Raw genomic sequence first — 21,086 nt, 5'->3', positions numbered from 1 at the left:
CCATACAGTGGTGGAAAAAGTACACAATTGTTATACTTCAGTAAAAGTAAAGATACCTTAATAGAAAATTACTCAAGTTTTATTTTTTATTTTTTATTTCACTTTATTTAACCAGGTAGGCTAGTTGTGAACAAGTTCTCATTTACAACTGTGACCTGGCCAAGATAAAGCAAAGCAGTGCGACACAAACAACAACACAGAGTTACACATGGAATAAACAAACATGCAGTCAATAATACAATAGAAAAAGTCTATATACAGTGTGTGCAAATGAGGTAGGATAAGGGAGGTAAGGGATTAAATAGGCCATAGTGGTGAAATAAGCACAATATAGCAATTAAACACTGGAGTGATAGATCTGCAGAAGATGAGTTTGCAAGTAGAGATACCGGGGTGCTAAGGAGCAAAATAAATAAAATAAATAACAGTATGGGGGATGAGGTACTTGTATATGCTATTTACAGATGGGCTATGTACAGGTGCAGTGATCTGTGAGCTGCTTTGACAGCTGGTGCTTAAAGTTAGTGAGGGAGATATGAGTCTCCAGCTTCAGTGATTTTTGCAGTTCGTTCCAGACATTGGCAGCAGAGAACTGGAAGGAAAGGCGGCCAAAGGAGGAATTGGCTTCGGGGGTGACCAGTGAGATATACCTGCTAGAGCACGTGCTACGGATGGGTGCTGCTATGGTGATCATTGAGCTGAGATAAGGCAGAACTTTACCTAGCAAAGACTTATAGATGACCTGGAGCCAGTGGGTTTGGCGACCAATATGAAGCGAGGGCCAGCCAACTAGAGCATACAGGTCGCAGTGGTGGGGCTTTGCTGACAAAGCAGATGGCACTGTGATAGACTGCATCCAATTTTCTGAGTAGAGTGTTGGAGGCTATTTTGTAAATGACATCGCCGAAGTCAAGGATCGGTAGGATAGTCAGTTTTATGAGGGTATGTTTAGCAGCATGAGTGAAGGATGCTTTGTTGCGAAATAGGAAGCCAATTCTAGATTTAATTTTGGATTGGAGATGCTAAAATGTGAGTCTGTAAGGAGAGTGTACAGTCTTAGACACCTAGGTATTTGTAGTTGTCCACGTATTCTAAGTCAGAACCGTTCAGTGTAGTGATGCTGGACGGGCGGGCAGGTGTGGGCAGCGATCGGTTGAAGAGCATGCATTTAGTTTTACTTGCATTTAAGAGCAGTTGGAGGCCACGGAAGGAGAGTTGTATGGCATTGAAGCTCGTCTGGAGGTTAGTTAATACAGTGTCCAAAGAAGGGCCAGAAGTATAAAAAATGGTGTCGTCTGCGTAGAGGTTGATCAGAGAATCACCAGCAGCAAGAGCGACATCATTGATGTATACAGAGAAAAGAGTCGGCCCGAGAATTGAACCCTGTGGCACCCCCATAGAGACTGCCAGAGGTCCGGACAACAGGCCCTCCGATTTGACACACTGAACTCTGTCTGAGAAGTAGTTGGTGAACCAGGCGAGGCAGTCATTTGAGAAACCAAGGCTGTTGAGTCTGCCGATAAGAATGTGATGATTGACAGAGTCGAAAGCCTTGGCCAGGTCGATGAATACAGCTGCACAGTATTGTCTCTTATCGATGGCGGTTATGATATCGTTTAGGACCTTGAGCGTGGCTGAGGTGCACCCATGATCAGCTCAGAAACCAGATTGATTAGCGGAGAAGGTACGTTGGGATTTGAAATGGTCTAGTCTGTTTGCTAACTTGGCTTTCGAAGACCTTAGAAAGGCAGGGTAGGATAGATATAGGTCTGTAGCAGTAGAGTGTCTCCCCCTTTGAAGAGGGGGATGACCGCGGCAGCTTTCCAATCTTTGGGGATCTCAGACGATACGAAAGAGAGGTTGAACAGGCTAGTAATAGGGGTTGCAACAATTTCGGCTGATAATTTTAGAGAGGGTCCAGATTGTCTAGCCCGGCTGATTTGTACGGGTCCAGATGTTGCAACTCTTTCAGAACATCAGCTATCTGGATTCGGGTGAATGAGAAATGGGGGAGGTTGGGGCAAGTTGCTGTGGGGGGTGCAGGGTTGTTGACCGGGGTAGGGGTAGCCAGGTGTTAGGGTCCAGATTTTGCAGCTCTTTCAGAACATAAGCTATCTGGATTTGGGTGAAAGAGAAATTTTATTTCCCTTTATTTAATTAGGCAAGTCAGTTAAGAACAAATTCTTATTTTCAATGACAGCCTAGGAACAGTGGGTTAACTGCCTTGTTCAGGGGCAGAACAACAGATTTGTACCTTGTCAGCTCTGGGATTTGAACTTGCAACCTTTCGGGTTACTAGCCCAACGCTCTAACCACTAGGCTATCCTGCCACCCCAAATGGGGGAGGCTTGGGCAAGTTGCTGTGGGGGGGTGCAGGGCTGTTGACCGGGGTAGGGGTAGCCAGGTGGAAAGCATGGCCAGCCGTAGAAAAATGCTTATTGAAATTCTCAAAAGTAAAAGTGAAAGTCACCCAGTAAAATCTTTCTTGAGTATAAGTCTAAAAGTATTTGGTTTTCAATATACTTTAATATCAAAAGTAAATGTAATTGATAAAATATACTTAAGAATCAAACGTATGAATCATTTCAAATTCCTTATATTAAGCAAACCAAACAGAACCATTTTTTTTTTTTTTTTTTACATTTACGGATAGCCAGGGGCATGCTCCAACACTTAGACATAATTTACAAATTAAGCATGTGTTTAGTGAGTCCGCCAGATCAGAGGCAGTAGGGAAGACCAGGGATGTTCTCTTGATAAGATTGTGAATTGGACCATTTTCCTGTCCTGCTAAGCGTTCAAAATGTAACAAGTAATTTTGGGTGTCAGGGAAAATGTAAGGACTAAAAAGTACATCATTTTGTTTAGGAATGTAGTGAAGTAAAAGTAGCCCAAAATATAAATAGTATAATAAAGTACAGATACCCCAAAAAACTACTTAAGTAGTACTTTCAACTATTTTTACTAAAGTACTTTACACCACTGCTACCATACCATGTTCAAAGGCACTTAAATATTTTGTCTAGCCCATTCAGCCTCTGAATGGCACACATACACGATCCATGTCTCAATTGTCTCAAGGGTTAAAAACCCTTATTTAACCTGTCTCCTCCCCTTCATCTACACTGAATGAAGTAGATTTAACAAGTGACATCAATAAAGGATCATAGCTTTCATCTGGATTCACCTGGTCCGTCTGTCATGGAAAGGGAAGGTGTTCTTAATGTTTTGTATACTCAGTGTATACTGTAGCAGTGTTTCCCAAACTGTGGGGCATGGTCAGAACGGGGCCCGGAGTTAAAATAAATAATACACGTTTTAAGTTTATTTAAGGAACTCAATCAGACTTTCAACTTACTCTGGACAGTTGTAATAGTACAATGCACAAGGTGCAATTTCGAAATTGGATAGTGCATCATCAGTTCCTCTTGTCATGTCAGTCATTGCAGACCTTAGAGAGCTATTTATAACTTTTCAGAAATGTCTAGATCAACTGGCTTATGTCAGCTAATGTTTTTGAGATAGGTGTTTTAGCCCATTGATTTTGTTGTGATGTTTGAGTTACTCAGATATCACACCGAACACACATAAGACATGGCAAAAGTGTACAATTGCAAGAAATAACCTTTAAAACGGCAAAATCTTCTCTCCAACCCATGGAAAAGTGTGTAGAATTGCAGGGAATGAGCTTTAAAAATGAAGAAAAAAATCCATGCCATGGCAAAATGTAGGCCTATGGAATTCGAGGATATAAGCTTTATTAAACCTGAAAAATTACAGATGTTCCCCAATGATGGGGCCTAAGTGAAAAAGTTTGTGGACCCCTGGTCTATAGTAATAATTTGGAAATGTAATTCATGAATTGTGTCGCCCAATAACCAACTGGGGATCAGGATGATAACATTTATTGACTGCCAACAAGAAAAGATTGCATACTGTGAAATAAAGGAAACACCAACATAAAGTGTCGTTATAGGGCGTTGGGCCACCACGCGCCAGAACAGCTTCAATGTGCTTTGGCATAGATTCTACAAGTGTCTGGAACTCTTTTGGATGGATGCGACACCATTCTTCCATGAGGAATTCCATCTTTTTTTTTTTTTTTTTATGGTGGTGGAAAATGTTGTCTCAGGCACTGCTCTTGAGATCTGGTGACTGACACACAGAAACACACACATTTGCACCCTTTAAACCCCCAATGGTCCTTTGAGACCCCACTTTCAAAGTCACTGAGCTCTCTTCTAGCCATGGTAGCCAAAATAATGGGCAACTGGGCATTTTCATACATGACCCTAAGCATGATGGAATGTTAATTGCTTAAATAACTCAGGAACCACAGCGGTGTGGAAGCAGCTGCTTTCAATGTACTTTGTACCCCTCATTTACTCGTGTTTCCTTTATTTTGTCAGTTACCTGTAGCCTACTTACACTGAGAAGCAAGCATCCACAAGGGGGCATTCAAATGGTTTTGGTTTCAACTGGAGGCTTTTTGGTCAATAATTGACCACAAACTGTTTTTCCAGACCTGTTTTAGTGTCTGAACCCAGCATCAGTCAAAATGACAGTTTCAATAGCCTATAATACTGTAAACCCATAGAAATGAATAGGAATAAGCTATCTATGGATGTGCCATGTGAGACTTCTAAACAGCAGTTTAGGAGAGCCCTCTAAGTTCCAAAGAGATTGCACTACTTAGGCTATATGAAGACAAAAACATTGTTATATAGAGCTATATGAAAGGTCCTAATCAGTGATATATAAGGTCAAATGGATATTTGTGTTGCCCCTGGGCAGAATATATGTCAATTAAGGCATACATCTGCATATTTTGAATTAGGATAGGCCAAAAATATGTATCTTAATCACCACAGAAATGTGAAGATACACACCCTGTTGAAATCGACATTGCCGTCTTAAAACGTAATGTCAGAGGAGCAATCTGCAGTTGCTACATCCATTCTTGGACTTAGAAATTAATGATATGTAGTTGCCTACCCATTGATTATTGAAGAATATAACTTGTAAATTCCTCATTAGCTTAGTTCAACTGTCGCACCCCAACAGAAACCAAAATATAAGTTTGTTTTACTCCAATGTTTGTTAACAAAGGACATTTAAACAGATACTACATAACTTAAAAACATGGTTTAAACTATAATTTTGATATCATGGTTGGTCAGTCCTTACATCCATAGCTCTGTCTATGAATTTGAGAGTTGTAACATTTCTCCGACCCCGTCCCTCAGATTTTTACCGATACAGGGGCGGGGACGCTCTTTGTTATTGTTTCAACTGCTGGTTGCCGCTTTAAGCTTTTTGTAAGGTAATTCGTAGATAGACCAACAAAACTCGTCTAATCTTAGGCTGTTTCAATCAGCAATGCAACTTCACTTTCAGACATTCAAACACATGGCTTTTCCGTAAAATTAGGCATAGTCTACTGTCTCTAGAGCATATTCAGTGGTCATTGCATGGTATAGGGTTATCTGTCCCCTCGAGTGCTGTCTAGCTTGCTGAAACGCGCCCTCGCGACTGTAGGGGCTTTCTCGTCGTTTCACACAGTGGTCCGCACCCAAAAGGTGCAGCCCATTCCATTCCACTCCCATTCAAACACAAATATCCTTATCTTAGTATTCTAACAACATGAAAATGACTTGTGCATACGTCATATTTAGCTTAAAAGGTTGGTCCAGATGACCTCAGAGTACACAATGAATGAGTCAAATAGAGATTTGAATAACTGAACTTCAATTTACAAGGGAACCTGCTAAAAACGAATATAGTCCTGATGCAAAATCGACCTCAAAACGTCAAAGAATTACATTTTCATATCAGCCAACATTGATGTTTAAAAATAGCCCAGGATTTTACAAAAATACCATGTATTTAATCCAACCCCTATAGGCTGAAAGTAAAGTCGCTCGGTTGTGTTGATTTGTGTTGATGAGTGTTGCTGAGCAACCTGCATTTGCACAAACAGTGGAGGTGACACAGTGACTTAATTGTTTGTTCAAACTCGGGGGGGAGTCATACTTGTTCTGGGTATTTGCCATCATTCTGCTGGTCCCTTTTTCTTCTTTTCACTTTCTCTGAGTTAGGCTATGACAGGGCCCTGAAAGAGAAAATGTTGCAATATGCATTGTTCTTCATTTTGAAAAGGTATTTTGTTATCTTTAGCCGCAGGTTTATAAAAATTGTTAAGAACAAATTCTTATTTTCAATGACAGCCTAGGAACAGCGGGTTAACTGCCTTGTTCAGGGGTAGAACAACAGATTTTTATCTTGTCAGCTCAGGGATTCGATCTTGCAACCTTTCAGTTACTAGTCGAATGCTCTAACCACTAGGCTACCTGCCGCCCCTTTCAATCACCCATGTGGGTATATTCTCTTAAAAACCAAGGAGTAGATGCCAAAAACTTGGAGCGTGTCAAGTGTCTAAAATAGAACCAAGTTTTATCCCAAGTTCTATTTTAGCACCTGGCTACGAAGACGCCCGTTGACACGCACAAGCAGTTTGGATTAAATGACTGAATAATATGTATGTGTACATTTATTTTGCAACGCTTGCACACACATCTTGGGCGGTCTGGTCAGCATGTAAGGGTTAAGGTTTGGGTTAAAACCAAAAATAACAAACCAGTGTCCACGACTAGGAGTGCAACAAGCTATCACAGTCTCATGTCAGATTTTAACATTCATCCATGTTTCTCAAACATCAAATTCCAAATGTCAAAAGTGAAAGTGTTTGGCTTCTTCTCTGAATCGTTCCAAGGTTAAGGTTAGCCATTAACTCTGAATGACTAAGGTAAGGGTTTGGGATAGGCTTAAAACAAAAATATCAAAAACAACTGTCTATTGCTGGATTCAAATATGCAAACATAGGCAGATGCTTGCACCCATCCACCATGCCTACTTGAAGGTAACAGCACTCACTGTTGACCCTAGTGTCTGGTTTCCATTTCATCTCACAATGTCCTTTAAACATGGATGGACATAGAATACTGAGTTGTATCATGGGTAACCTGCCTGGGGATCAATCACACAACCTTCTGAAGCAGAGTCATGGGATAGTGCCCTTCCACCACCCCTGCCCACTTGATGGTAATGGCACTCATTGCTGCCCCTAGTGGCTAGTTTTGAAGGCATTTCCCAACGTATAACGCAAACATCTAGCAACCCAAAGGTTGCCAGTTTGAATCTCATCACGGACAACTTTAACATTTTCGCTAATTAGCAACTTTTCAACTACTTACTACTTTTGATCTACTTTGCAACTACTTAGCCTGTTAGCTAACTCTTCCCCTATCCTTAACCCTGTTAGCTAACTCTTCCCCTAACCTTAACCCTGTTAGCTAACTCTTCCCCTATCCTTAACCCTGTTAGCTAACTCTTCCCCTAACCTTAACCCTGTTAGCTAACTCTTCCCCTAACCTTAACCCTGTTAGCTAACTCTTCCCCTAACCTTAACCCTGTTAGCTAACTCTTCCCCTAACCTTAACCCTGTTAGCTAACTCTTCCCCTAACCTTAACCCTGTTAGCTAACTCTTCCCCTATCCTTAACCCTGTTAGCTAACTCTTCCCCTAACCTTAACCCTGTTAGCTAACTCTTCCCCTAACCTTAACCCTGTTAGCTAACTCTTCCCCTAACCTTAACCCTTTTAGCTAACCCTTCCCCCAACCCTAAACTTAACCATTTAATCTAACTCCTAAACAACCCTAACTTTAACCCTAACCCCTAGCCTAGCTAACATTAGTCAGCGAGCTAATGTTAGCCACCTAGCCACCTAGCTAGAATTCTTAACATATCATACATTTTGCAAATTCATAACATGTAGTATGTTGTGAAAATTCGTAACATATAATATGAATTGCAATTCGTAACATATCATATGAAATGGGTGATGGACATCCACAAATGAATACATACCATATAAAACGTAACATATACTAAATGGAGTGTTTGTGATTTATGTACAGAATAATACGAAATGCTCTGAGACCAAGTTGCCTCAGAATATGGATATTCTTCCAATTTCGACTTCAATCTATTCAACACAATCATTAATTGATTCATATCATACATGGATAATTAATTAATGTAGGCCTATCATGCTTTTATCATGCAAGTTTAGAACCCAGTAAACAAGTGATTAATTTATGTAAACTGTTGTATGTCTAAAATAAATTAGACAATAAATTCCGAGTGAAACAAATGGGTGATTTTATCCATTTTAATTAAAATGTGAGATATTTTAAATCAATGTGGCAACTACTTAACATATTACTTAGATATGCACATTAACTGTATAAATAACTTAATAGCTCGCAACTGCAAATTGTAAACTGTTCATTGAACCTCGGAATAGGCCTAACGTAGGCTATACAGTTTAAGGACATACAGTATATGATTTAAAAGGCAAGAGCAAAAAATTATCCGGCATGGTTTTCAAACCCAGGGGCATATGCTGCTCCAAACGTTTTAGAAATTGTTATTGGAAGTCTCCGGTTCGTGGTGGTCAGATAATTTTTTTTCGTTTCTTCTTTTTTCCACTTCATCCGCCGGTTCTGGAACCAGATTTTAATATGTCTCTCCGTCAGGTTGAGTGTGGTGGCCAGTTCATATCTGCGAGGCCTGGAGATATACTTGTTAAAGAGGAACTCCTTCTCCAGCTCCAATAACTGAGCCCGGCTGTACGCGGTGCGGCTCCGCTTGTGTTGGTCTGGGTTCTCGGAATGACCACCTTAAAAAAGACTATAAAAGGTTACAAGGAGTGTAGCTATTTTTTTTCAGTTAATTTATCTCGATTTGTATGCATTTTTACTCTTATACTTTAACCCTATTTATTCTAGGTTAGGCCTAGTTCTGATGCCTTGTGAAACCTTTGCTCTGCTCCCTCATCTCTCATTTAATTTCACCTGTCAGACACAAAATCGATTCAAAACATAAGTGTAGGCCTAATAAAAATCAATAGAAAACAATTTCACAATTATGACAAGCAGATAAAAAAACAATTGTAATAATGAAGTAGCCCCAAAGTAGCCTGCTCACCTGGGAGTGATTGATACGAGTGAACTCTGGAGCTCCTCATCCAGGAGAATGGCAAGTGTCCCAGGGACTCTCCCCCCACTACTGGGCCGTCTCCTGGATGGTAGTCGTCCGGTACACGACCCTGGCCTGTCATGTATTCCTGGTCCTGGGTCTGGGTCTGAATAGGGCTCGAGTACTGACAGGGAGGTAGATGGTAGGGCAGTAAAGTCCCCTTACTCTGGTGTTCGACAGAGGCACAAGCGGGAATGGGGATCCGTACCTGCTCGGTGTCACAGCTGTAGCGGCAGGAGGGAGGGTTAGAGTCATACTCCTCCGGTGACGGCAGTTGGAAGCGCCCACCATCATAAATACCCGAGGTATCCATTATTGAGCAAATTTCCCCCAGCGATAATGTTTAGGACGTTTATGTACGTCCCTGCAATATATCCTTCAAGTGAGGCCACAACCTGGAGTGCACTTATGAGTGCATACCTGACCCTAGTCACGTGACTGACACTAAACGAATAACTGTTCACTATGACTTGTTGCATGAAATGTAGGGCTACTTCATCCACCTTTCGTAATCAAAGGGGTGTTTAATTTATTTCCTTTGTAAATACTGTATGTAAAGCTGTCATTCACCATGACTGGTTTAGCTGATAAAATAACACCATCTCCATTTATGGAACAACTGGGAACATATGTAAGTACACTCTTAAAAATAAAGTTGCAAGTTGGAACCAGGTTATTGAGAGTGATAGGGGAACCATTTTCGGATCTCTGAAGAACCATAAATGTGATGGCTCTTTTAATCCTATTGGGATCCAGCCAGAGTGTGGACAGCCAGCGTTTGGAATTTTTATTCACCCGCAACCTGCCTTCTTAATGACTGCCAGAGCTGGAAACTATTGCAAGAGACTACCTTAAATATATAAACTGGAGCAACCATTTCAGTAGCGGGTGCAATAAATCCATGTAACAGATTGGAATAGTACATTTTTTTTAGATATATATATATATTTAAGTAGCATAAGATTAAGTACTCAATCAATGTGCATGCAAAAACAAAGATATTTAAACAAAGAATTCTAAAAATCAACCTACAATAGAGCATGCTGGGAAATACAGGTAACTGCCAAAATAAAGGAAACACCAACATAAAGTGTCTTAATAGGGCGTTGGGCCACCATGAGCCAGAACAGCTTCACTGCACCTTGGCATAGATTCTACAAGTGTCTGGAATTCTATCGGAGGGATGCGACATCATTCTTCCATGAGGAATTCCATAATTTGGTATTTTGTTCAGCCAGTTCACGTCGGGAGAGGGCGTTGAAACTGGCCACTAGGGGCAACAGTGAGCGCTGTTATCTTCAAGTACGTTTTGGTTTTGCTAGGGAGTTGACAGGGATGGCAGATAGCCATAAGCATTCCAAAGTTTGAGTACAGGGATAGAAAAATGTTTTTTATATATTTTTTTAAGCCTATCCCAAACCTTAACCCTTACCTTAACCATTCAGAGTTAATGCCTAACCTTAACCTTAAACACTTCGAATATTGATGGTTGAGAAACATGGATGAACGTCTAATTCTGATGTGAGATTGTGAGAGCTTGTAGGTTTTGTTGATGATGGTGGAAAAATCTGTCTCAGGCGCACTCCAAAATCTCTTATAAGTGTTCAATTAGGTCGAGAGCTGATGACTGAGACAGCCATGGCATATGATTTACATCGTTTTCATTCTCATCAAACCATTCAGTGACCACTCATGCCCTGTGGATGCGGGCATTGTCATCCGATAGGGGAATAGCCATGGTAGCCAAAATAATGGCCTGCTCAGCATTTTTATACATGATCCTAAGCATGATGGGATATTAATTGTTTAATTAACTTAGGAACCACACCTGTGTAGAAGCACCTGCTTTCATTATACTTTGTATCCCTTATTTTACTCAAGTAATTTCATTATTTTGGCAGTTACCTGTATGGTAATGATGGTTGCGATTTTGGTTCAACTCTGGTTATTAACACCAACACTGGGGTTATTTTACACCACTGTGTGTTAATTTAACTCTTTACAGTGTTAATTTAACTATTGATTCAACACTAGAAATGTTCAACTGAAAAATCAAGTTAACACTGGCCAATTTGCTTTGTGCTATGAAAGGGACACATCTGCAGGCTTCCATACATTTCAAGAACCTTTTAGAATTCATAAGAACCTTAGATGTCATGTCAAGAACCCGACACTTAACGCAAAGGTTCTTTATCAGTCAAGGAAAAACCATTGAAGAACTTTTACTTTTTTCAGTGTAGGGCAGTGATTAGTAACTTTGTTATACACACACACACACACACACACACACATACACACACACACACACACACACACACACACACACACACACACACACACACACACACACACACACACACACACACACACACGCGCGCGCGCGCGCACACACACACACACACACACACACACACACACACACACACACACACACACACACACACACACACACACACACACACACACAAAGAAATGTGCCATTATGATCATAATACAACTGAATATAACAATTGGCCTATGACATCTCTATTCTGGTGGTAGAGTTATTCATAAGTCACTTGAGCTAAATTACATCACTCTGCAAAATAAGGTGTTATCATTATTATGTTGCAGTGGTCTGCAATTGGGTCTTTCTGAAATGTATTTAATCGATATCATCATATTCAGTTCATTGTCCTCTGTTTTGTAGAGCTATATTAATTAATTCAGCCACTAAATGATAAGAGGCAACTCTAATCCAACAAATGAATGGACACTTTAGAAAAGGCATATTATGAAGAGCATGGCAAAAGTTACTGGCACATATTGTGTGGTGACCGGGATACCACTAGACTAAGTCACCAATGACAGCATTGATGGGACAGTGTCCAGAATTCACAGTTTCATCACCATTTGAAACAAGCAAGCTCCTCACAGGACACTCCTGGCCCCTATAGGCTACGCAGGGCAGGATGATTCGTGGTCACTCGAAGGCCTTGGACTCAGAAGAGAGGGTTGTCACATTTATCGAGTGCCAGAATTGTACTTCAAATCAAAAATCCAAATCAATTCAAAGTTTACTTGCAGATTCATGACCAAAGCAGAGGTTTCCACGGGCAAAGAGAAAACGGTTTATCACGGTTTATGATTTAGGCCAATATGCAATTTTTTAAAAGTAATGCCACAGGAATTTACACAACTGCTTCATGCTATTCCTTTTCTTTGATTGTAGCCAATAACTGGACTGGCTTACACGACTGTGATGGGGTTTTTGAGAGTTTCGTTTGTCTCCCCAGATAGTCTTTCCATGGCCTGAAGGTATAATAAACATGAGCTTCAGGCTATTATAGTGGACTGACAGTTCGAGGTCAGGGCCGTCGGTCTGAAAAGGGGGAGACTTTCTCAAAACTGCAGTTCCTTTGTTAATCAGTTTTAATGGGCCGGTGGTCTTTCACTCTCACACCTGCAAGGGGTGAACTCTAATTCGATTAATAGGAACTTCAATATATATTCATTAGGTGGCTTTCCCTCAATAATATATGATCACCAGCGGGATGTGAAAAGAGACCATTTATTCCTGGTCTGAATGGACCTGCGTGGGACCAAAACTTCACCTGCTTCCCTTCTCAATTAGGAATGTACCCCAAACGTCGACTCAAACGATTTAAATTAACCGTTAGATCATTTCCTATCGCCTTTCCTACGTAATCCTTCCATTTACAGCGTGCCCCCTCAATTTACCATAAACTGAAAGGTTCAAATAGTGCTTAATGAAACAGTGACCAAATCGTTCTCTCGCCCTCCGAGGAACCCTGTAGCTGTCTCTTCAAAGCCCTCAGAGTCTGCAGCCGTCGGGGGTCCACTGCTAAATGCGAGTCCCAAGGCAGGACAATCTAACCTGTCAAAGCCTTTGCCCAGTTCTATGTATCCTTGTTCTGTGGTTTCGAAGGAATTGCAGCATAATCAGCCAACGTGGGACTGAAACAGCAATTAAACTCCGTTTGGACAAGCAACATAACATGGACGATAGAGGCCTAGTTAGTTTAAGATGAATGCACTAACTCTACGTCGCTCTGGATAAGAGTGTTTCTTAAATGACGTAAATGTAAATGTCTATTATCCCGGGGCTTAACCGGACAGGGCGTTGTGGGCAGGATCAATTATAGGCCTAGTACTTTATGTAGCTACTGTTCAAATAAAGCCCAGATATCAATAATAACGTAATAATAATGGTGGTGTTAATAATAATAATAATAATAATAATGAAAAAATAATTAATAACGAATGTAGGTCTACTTAAATGGAAATATAACAAACATATTTATTTAGGCTTTTGTTCAATTTCAGATGACCAATTTGAAATTATATTAGGCTTAGGCCTGCCTATGTATTTGAGTCTGAGTTGAAATAGGTCAGTTTAGGTTACATGTTAGTTTTCTCTAATGCTTTATATCATAATTTGCCATTTTTTAAATTTGTCTTATATTTTTTTATAATGGGAGGGGGTTGATGAGAATGTGTGTGAGTGAGTGAGTGAGTGACTGAGTGAGCGAGGGAGTTGTTAAGTATAGACAACAAGTGAACTCTCATTAAGTGCCAGTATAGTTCATTAACAGTGAATGAACTCATTATCAACCTCCTCAGAGAGGGACACAATAACATGGTTAACCCGAGTAGGAGCACCCCCCTGTGGGATGCACACTGCATACCCTAGTCCAAGGAACATACTGACATTTTTAAGAATTTTAAACCATCTATTCTTGATCTTCTTAAAATGAGTATAGATTACACCGAGTGTACAAAACAGTTCTTGACACAAACCGGTGCACCTTGCACCTACTACCATACCCGTTCAAAGGCACTCAAATGTTTTGTCTTTCCCATTCACCCTCTGAATGGTACACATACATGCCTCAATTGTCTCAAGGCTTAAAAATCCTTATTTAACCTGGCTCCTCCCCTTCACCTACACTGATTGAAGTGGATTCAACAAGTGACATCAATAAGGGATCATAGCTTTCACCTGGATTCACCTGGTCAGTCTATGAGATGGAAAGAGCAGGTGTTCATAATGTTTTGTATACTCAGTGTACATAATGGAGGGTTTCCCAACTGGCAGCCCTCGGGTAGTTTTATTTGGCCCCCCAAGTTTTCTGAGCAAAGAAATAGAATATAAATACTATAAATCAGCTCCAATCGATTTTAATTTTGGGAAACTGTTCCCAAGTATTAAAAAGAAAAGAAAAGAAAAGGCTAAAAACAAGAAAATCTGCTCCAAGTTATTTTAATTTTGGAAATCTGTTCCCAAGTATTCCCACGCTTAATAGAGAGACGTGATCACATACAAATGTTAGCAATGGCTGTGTTTTAATCAAACATTCTGTTTGCGTTTCTTGTGGTCAATTTGCAATCTACACATTCTTAATTATGTTCCCACGACCATCCACTCAAGAAAACAAATCAGCCCGTGACTGAATAGTTGATGATCCCTGTACTAGAGTATCTTCCTCAGGGTGTAAATTAAGGTTAACGTGGATGGGAATCTGATACTGTTCATTTTAACGTCTCTGGTCACCTGCCTGTGATGACGTCCAATATGCTCTTTGAAATGGTCTCATGATAAAATGCGTGTAATTATTATATTAAATAAAAAATTTAGTCAAAATACAGACAAAACATCGATTTCTTGACAAATATATCAAACCCAAAAGCTTTACAAATATGCTAAGGGATTGCAATATGCCTGTTAGGATTGCATCAGAGATCCACCATGCCAACCCTTAAAATACAAATCTTTTGTCTGAGATACAACTCACCAATGTTTTATTAGAATAAATACAAATATACATATTATATACACATAGTCTACTATGTACATACAATTTCACGTGGGAAAATAAGAAATGAAACAGAGTGGATCAACGGCCATCATCTTTACACTGATAAGAATGATATCAAGCATTGTATGACAACCACTGAGGATGTACAACTGACGTTTGACGTTGGGTTGAACCCTGAAGGATTTAACGTCACTTGTTTTTTTAAATGTTTCAACAAATAAAACATGTATTCACAGTTAACATAAAATGAACATACAAATAGGCCTACATCATTTAACCAGGGGAAACCAAGGATATTTCCAGTACTTCTTCTCAGACTGAAAGTAGCATCTCATGGCCCGGAGGTCGTCTGGTGTTGCAGAATTCGTGATGAACCATGGTAGACTAAGTGCCAGTAGTGTAATGGAAGTCTGTGCAGTGACAGTCTGAGATGCCCTCAGACTGGGGAGATATGTTTCTCCTCTGACGCTGATGCAGGGGATAGAGATTCCTCGTCCTCAGACCTTGGGTAATCCATGTGACCGCTTGCGCACTTACAACCGTTGTGCGCTCTCCTCTGTGTGCCCTTTCCCTCCTTCTTGTGTTTCACCCTCCGGTTCTGGAACCAGATTTTCACCTGTTTCTCCGAGAGGTTCAGATAAGTTGCTATTTCAATTCTTCTGAGCCTGGAAAGATACATGTTGGAGGAGAACTCCCTCTCCAGTTCCAATAGTTGTGTGCTGGTGAAAGCCGTGCGCATTCTCTTGCCATTCTGGATGTGACTGCTCTCAGAGGCGCCTGATGGAGACAGGACAACAATTTAGCCAAACATTATAGTTCTATTCCAAATTTCTAACACTGCAGTACATGTTTTATGCAATACATTGCATTGGTTTTACTGTGCGTAATTGGATAGACTAACGAACTAACAAACATTATGTAGTGGTTCAATTAAAATGTGTCGCTCTAATTTCAAAGGTTGAATTGACAGGTTGTTATATTGCAGATACAGGTGGTCAGAGAGCACATAGTCTTCTTACCTATGGAGAGACAGTGGTAACTCATGGGGTCTGTGACGCTGTACATGGGCTTGTAGACAGGCGTGCAGACAGGTCGTGCAGACGGGTGCGCCAGTGGCGGAGACTGTTGGTGGTTTGATATCCTCTGACAATATTGGGGCTCCGCTCTCGGGAACTGACTCTTCAGCATCGAAATGCCGCTGCGGGGAGAGTGGAGGTGGGACGTGACGCAAAGCGGGCAGACGCAGAAAGTGCCGCTTTTCCTGGACGGGCACACTGGCGCGGTGACCGTCATCATGGTGGGCGAGTGCATGCTGATGGGGAAGAGGAAGTCTTGTCGGGGATGCTCGTTAAGAGGTATGGGTCGCACCGTGTCCTTGATAATCAAAGAGTCGACATAAAATGACCTAGACATGGCTGCAGAACGATAGGCGGTCAGTATTGATCCTTGCACAAGAAGTTGGCCGTTTTGTCATCTGAAGCCCTCGGGATCTCGGAAGGTGCTTATGTTTGATAGTTAAACAAAAGGGACCCCGGAGAGGGCTGGCCCTAGCGTCACCCACGTGCGCACCCGGCTCAGTATGCTCTTCTGCAAAACCACGTGATGCCTCAGAGAACTTCCAATCAAAATCTCCACATTCGCTAATTTTACCACAAATGAAAAGCCATGTTAATAACAAGTCACACAAAAACATAATGTGATTGTGTGAAAGTTAGTTAGCAAAGTAATATTTCTCTAGTATCATCCGCTGCCTTGGTGACGCATGGGTGACCCATTTCGTTACACTCCCAATAACATATGCTAACCATGTGTATGTGACCAATACAATAACATATGCTAACCATGTGTATGTGACCAATACAATTTGATTTGAATAGTGCGCACATCTGCAATGTTTCCCCAAAAATTGGCTGTAGGGCCTACACCTGTTCACGCTCGATTCAAAGGTGAACTTGACCGATAGGTTACATCTATTCATATAAGAGTAGGTCTATAGGTAAAACTTAATTACAAACATCTGAAATAGCCTATTGGAGTTGAAAAGCCCCAACCACCATATCAACCTCTATCATTATATCAATCGTCAGTCTCTAAATATAGCTCTCAGCAAACTGAGATACAAAAAACCCGCATTATCTTCTAGAATGTGAGCAGTTGCCTTAGAGCTATGAGTGAAATTTCCAAACGAATTATAATTCTGGTACTGTATAACCACAGACTTGATCGTCCATAACACTGTAAACAAGGAGCTCTCTTTTAGCAGGGATCCAAACCATCTTAATGCCTCTAGTGTCGGTTATTCGTTTTGTTACAAAATTCCCATTATTGAGCAAATTATGATTAGATATTTACTGTATAATTAACATAATTGTATCGCCCAATCCTTATATATGGTGACAATAAGCGTACGTCTACGTTATATGTGAAAGTTTATTTGTGGAAATGATATTTAAGCTTGTAAATCTCGTGACTACGCGGACTAATAATTGCAATATAATCATACACTGCATGCGTCCTTTTGGTAAAGATTTCGGGTCCAACGTTTAAGAATTATGAATGGTGCCTATATGATAGTTATTAGGATTCAATTAGAAAGTGTTTGTTATGGTGGGTTTCTGCCGGGTAAACAGGCAGCTATTTCAGAAATATGTTAATCCCTTATCTTGTGACAATAATTATCGAGTTTGATCTCCAGGCGGGTGAGTCACCAGTGGGTTTAACTTCTACTTTCATCTGCGGACAAACGCCTCGAACCTCCAGACAGAGCGCAGGAAGGCGAGCCGCGCGCGCCCTTTGCGAGTTTTAATGGCGCAAACATTACAGGCGCAAACATCCATTAAGCCTTTTTATCAAACAAAGGATAAGTAGGCCTACAAGCTACAAGAGTTCAGTTTAAGGATTACAATATTGAGGTCAAACTGGACTGACTATAAACAGCACCACGTTGGCTGCACATTTTCCAATTGAACTATATCTCCACGATCATACACTTATATTTTTGTGGGGTTTATAACTGTTTTGTTCTACGTGTAAATTAGCTTTATAGGGGAAGGGAACATGGTAAATTCGTTGTCTGTGTTTTTCTGCTAATTTGGGGGAGCAACCAGTGGGTGACCAGTGCTGATACGAATTGAATTGGCATCTTTAAACGAATTAGAATATGACTTTAAGATGGAATAAATGACAGAAAACAAACACGTCTGTCACGCAGACTGTAATTGCTATAATAAAGTGAACACAGCGTATGACACGAGAGGCGCTCTGGGTTGTTAAGGTACGGAGAACGGTTTCAAATGAGAGAGTGAGAGTGAAAGATATATATATAGAGAGAAGAAAGAAATAAAGATATACAGAAAGAGAAGAAGATAAGAAAGAAAGAAAGAGAGAGAGAGAACAAACCAGCCGGAATGATGTGTGGCGCGCGCCCTCATCACACCATCTTAGCTCCAATATTATTTTTCCAGAATTCTGCAAGATAAAATGTCATTGTCTATTAAGTAATCCCACAAATGAGATCCTTTATGAGTCTATAATGAGCTCTAATTGCCACGACTAGTCGAGCCACGTGGAAGGGTTTAGCAGGCATTAAGCCGTTAGGTACAGAGAACAGGCTGTTACCTTGCCATTACTTTCATAATTCAAGGAGAAAATTAGTCCATTTAAGGGAAAAATCCTTTGATTCTTTTTATTCTGCTCGGGGTGACAGGACTACCTACAGCTTTGTCCGCTTCAGTTAAAAAGCGGGTGCAACAAATGGGACCGTTACCAAATTGCCCGCTTAAAAACGTCAGAGTGAAAAGAATGTCAGAAATCCACAAAGCTCCAAGAGCCCCACTGCAATAAGTTCCCTCTCCCATGTTGTGAGGAAACTATATACATAATCCAGCAGCAGTTATTGCAGACAGCCCCATTCAAGTCATGTTGATGTGGCAATTAATCATGTACCCATTCATTACAATGAAGATCAAATGAGTATTAATAAATCACACTTCAGGAATTAATATACACTGCTTAGTCCTACACAGAGTAGCTGTTGATATTTTCCTCTCAGTGGGAAGATAAACCACGTATTTGCTTGTGTGTGTGGAGTGGACACAGCGCTTTGAGTTTCTCAGGAACAAAAACACACAATGTTAAAGTGCAGTGCTGAGGCAGTCCCTCTCATTCGCAGTCTTATACCGTGAAGAAGTCCATTAATGTTTTGTTGAACAAGCGTCATTAACTTGTATTAACGCCTTTTTACAAAAGTTGCATTGTTACACAGGGCCGGTTTGCGGCCCATCTTGGCCAATACAGTGGGAGATTTCCCCCTTTATTAGTAACCAGGCAACAGATCATGAATAGCAACACTCGGGTCCTCAATATAGTTTTCAATGGCGATGGGAAAATGAACAATGATCCTGCGGACAACATAATGGCGCGCAGTGACTTTTCATTAACAATTACCTCGTAAATGTGAATAGCAGCTGCAGTGGCTACGCTCGATCTCATGGGTTTCAGAGAAAAGAGAGAGTGAGCGAAAGAGCCAGTAGGAGGAAATTCAATAGGATTCTGCAGGAGTCCGGTCGCACTGAATGTGGAATCTAATTTATATCTCAATGAATAATTCGATTTCTATGCAAAAATGAGTTATACATAATTCCACAAATAGCGTGACAACCAAGATTAAATAAAAACTTTTCTTTGAGCGCATCAGACCATCCACCAGTTTATGCCATGAGAGAGAATTTGGGATATTTTTGTGCACAGAACATTGGATAAACGTTATTAGGCCTACATGTGGAGCAAAACCTGGGAGAACAACTGGCCCCTCGCATTGAATCCATGGAAGGTCAAGGCCGACCGCGGTACTGCAGGCAGGCAATGTTTTATTATTAAATATATTTTTTCGTGGGTAACTGAAGGCATTGTTAGCAGAAAACGGGATCCCCCATTATAGTGAATGGAAAAAGTGTAATTTTCGTGGTCAATATTCATGTGAATGCAAAGAACTGAACTAAATAGTGTGTGAAAATGACATACAGGTGTGTGAACAGGTGATCAGAATTCAGGTCATCGGGATCTGGAGAGTTAGCTGCGTTCAGGGGATCTACGTGTTTGAGAGTGAGTTGGAAGCAGACGTTACACAATACACCAGAGGGGTAGCCTACACTTTTTAAGTAGCTAGATGTACTGGGCAAAAACGGGTGGAATCAATGTTTTTTCCAAGTCATTATATCAAACAAATTAAATGCGATGACGTTGAATCAACTTGGAAAACTGATTGGATTTTTAAAAGTCATGAAGGCAGAACGCATCTCCTTCTTGAGCGGTGTGACGGCTGCGTGGTCCCATGGTGTTTATACTTGTTTGTACAGATGAACGTGGTACCTTCAGGCATTTGGAAATTGCTCCCAAGGATGAACCAGACTTGTGGAGGTCTACAACTTTTTTTCTGGTCTTGGCTGATTTCTTTGGGTTTTCCCATGATGTCAAGCAAAGAGGCAGTGATTTTGAAGGGCAGGCCTTGAAATACATCCACAGGTACACCTCCAATTGACTGAAATTATGTCAATTAGCCAATCAGAAGCTTCTAAAGCCATGACATAATTTTCTGGAATTTTCCAAGCTGTTTAAAGGCACAGTCAACTTAGTGTATGTAAACCTCTGACCCACTGGAATTGTGAGAGTGAATCATAAGTGAAACAATCTGTCTGTTAACAATTGTTGGAAAATTACTTGTGTCATGCACAAAGTTGATATCCTAACCGACTTGCCAAAACTATAGTTTGTTATTAACAAGAAATTTGTGGAGTGGTTGAAAAATGAGTTATAATGACTCCAACCTCAGTGTATGTAAACTTCCGACTTCAACTTTGTCCTTGACCCTATTATTTATTTTTAAATCGCACACAGAAGAATTAATAAGGATCATTTAGCTGCTAATGGCTGTCAACTTGAGTTACTCAAGCACTAAGCTGGTCTACATCATCACTTCCTGAAGTAGCTCAAATTGTACATGTTATGTTATGTCTCTATGAGACAACATCTTAACCGACTTCATTTGGCTTCATTGTGATATTGAGTCTTCACCTAGGAATGAATGGTGTCACGTGATCAATGGCTTTGTCCACTTATATATACAGTCTTTAAGCAAAATCAAGAATTCAAAATAAGGGTTTCACTCC

At 40.6% G+C, this 21,086-nt stretch overlaps 1 protein-coding gene and 1 pseudogene across 1 annotated transcript; both read right to left on the bottom strand.

Moving 5' to 3' along the window:
• Positions 1–8,393: 8,393 nt before the first annotated feature.
• LOC120051865 lies at positions 8,394–9,418 on the bottom strand (annotated as a pseudogene).
• A 5,937-nt stretch (positions 9,419–15,355) lies between these two features.
• Positions 15,356–16,332, bottom strand: LOC120051864 (GS homeobox 2-like). Its single transcript, XM_038998749.1, has 2 exons — positions 15,939–16,332; positions 15,356–15,696 (listed from the first exon to the last, which is right to left on the bottom strand). Exons 1-2 carry the CDS (start codon positions 16,330–16,332, stop codon positions 15,356–15,358), a joined length of 735 nt encoding a protein of 244 aa, XP_038854677.1.
• Between the last annotated feature and the right edge of the window lie 4,754 nt (positions 16,333–21,086).

The sequence above is a fragment of the Salvelinus namaycush genome, chromosome 8, assembly GCF_016432855.1.
Source record: "Salvelinus namaycush isolate Seneca chromosome 8, SaNama_1.0, whole genome shotgun sequence".
Lineage (NCBI taxonomy): Eukaryota > Metazoa > Chordata > Actinopteri > Salmoniformes > Salmonidae > Salvelinus > Salvelinus namaycush.
This window is presented reverse-complemented; position numbering and strand designations above follow the sequence as displayed.

Bases quoted from the DNA above. Each gene is read 5' to 3' on its own strand.
- LOC120051864 (XM_038998749.1), bottom strand. From the start codon at position 16,332: ATGTCTAGGTCATTTTATGTCGACTCTTTGATTATCAAGGACACGGTG. The intron at 15,697-15,938 runs GTAAGAAGACTA...TGTCTCCATCAG, and splicing joins TTACCACTGTCTCTCCATAG to GCGCCTCTGAGAGCAGTCAC.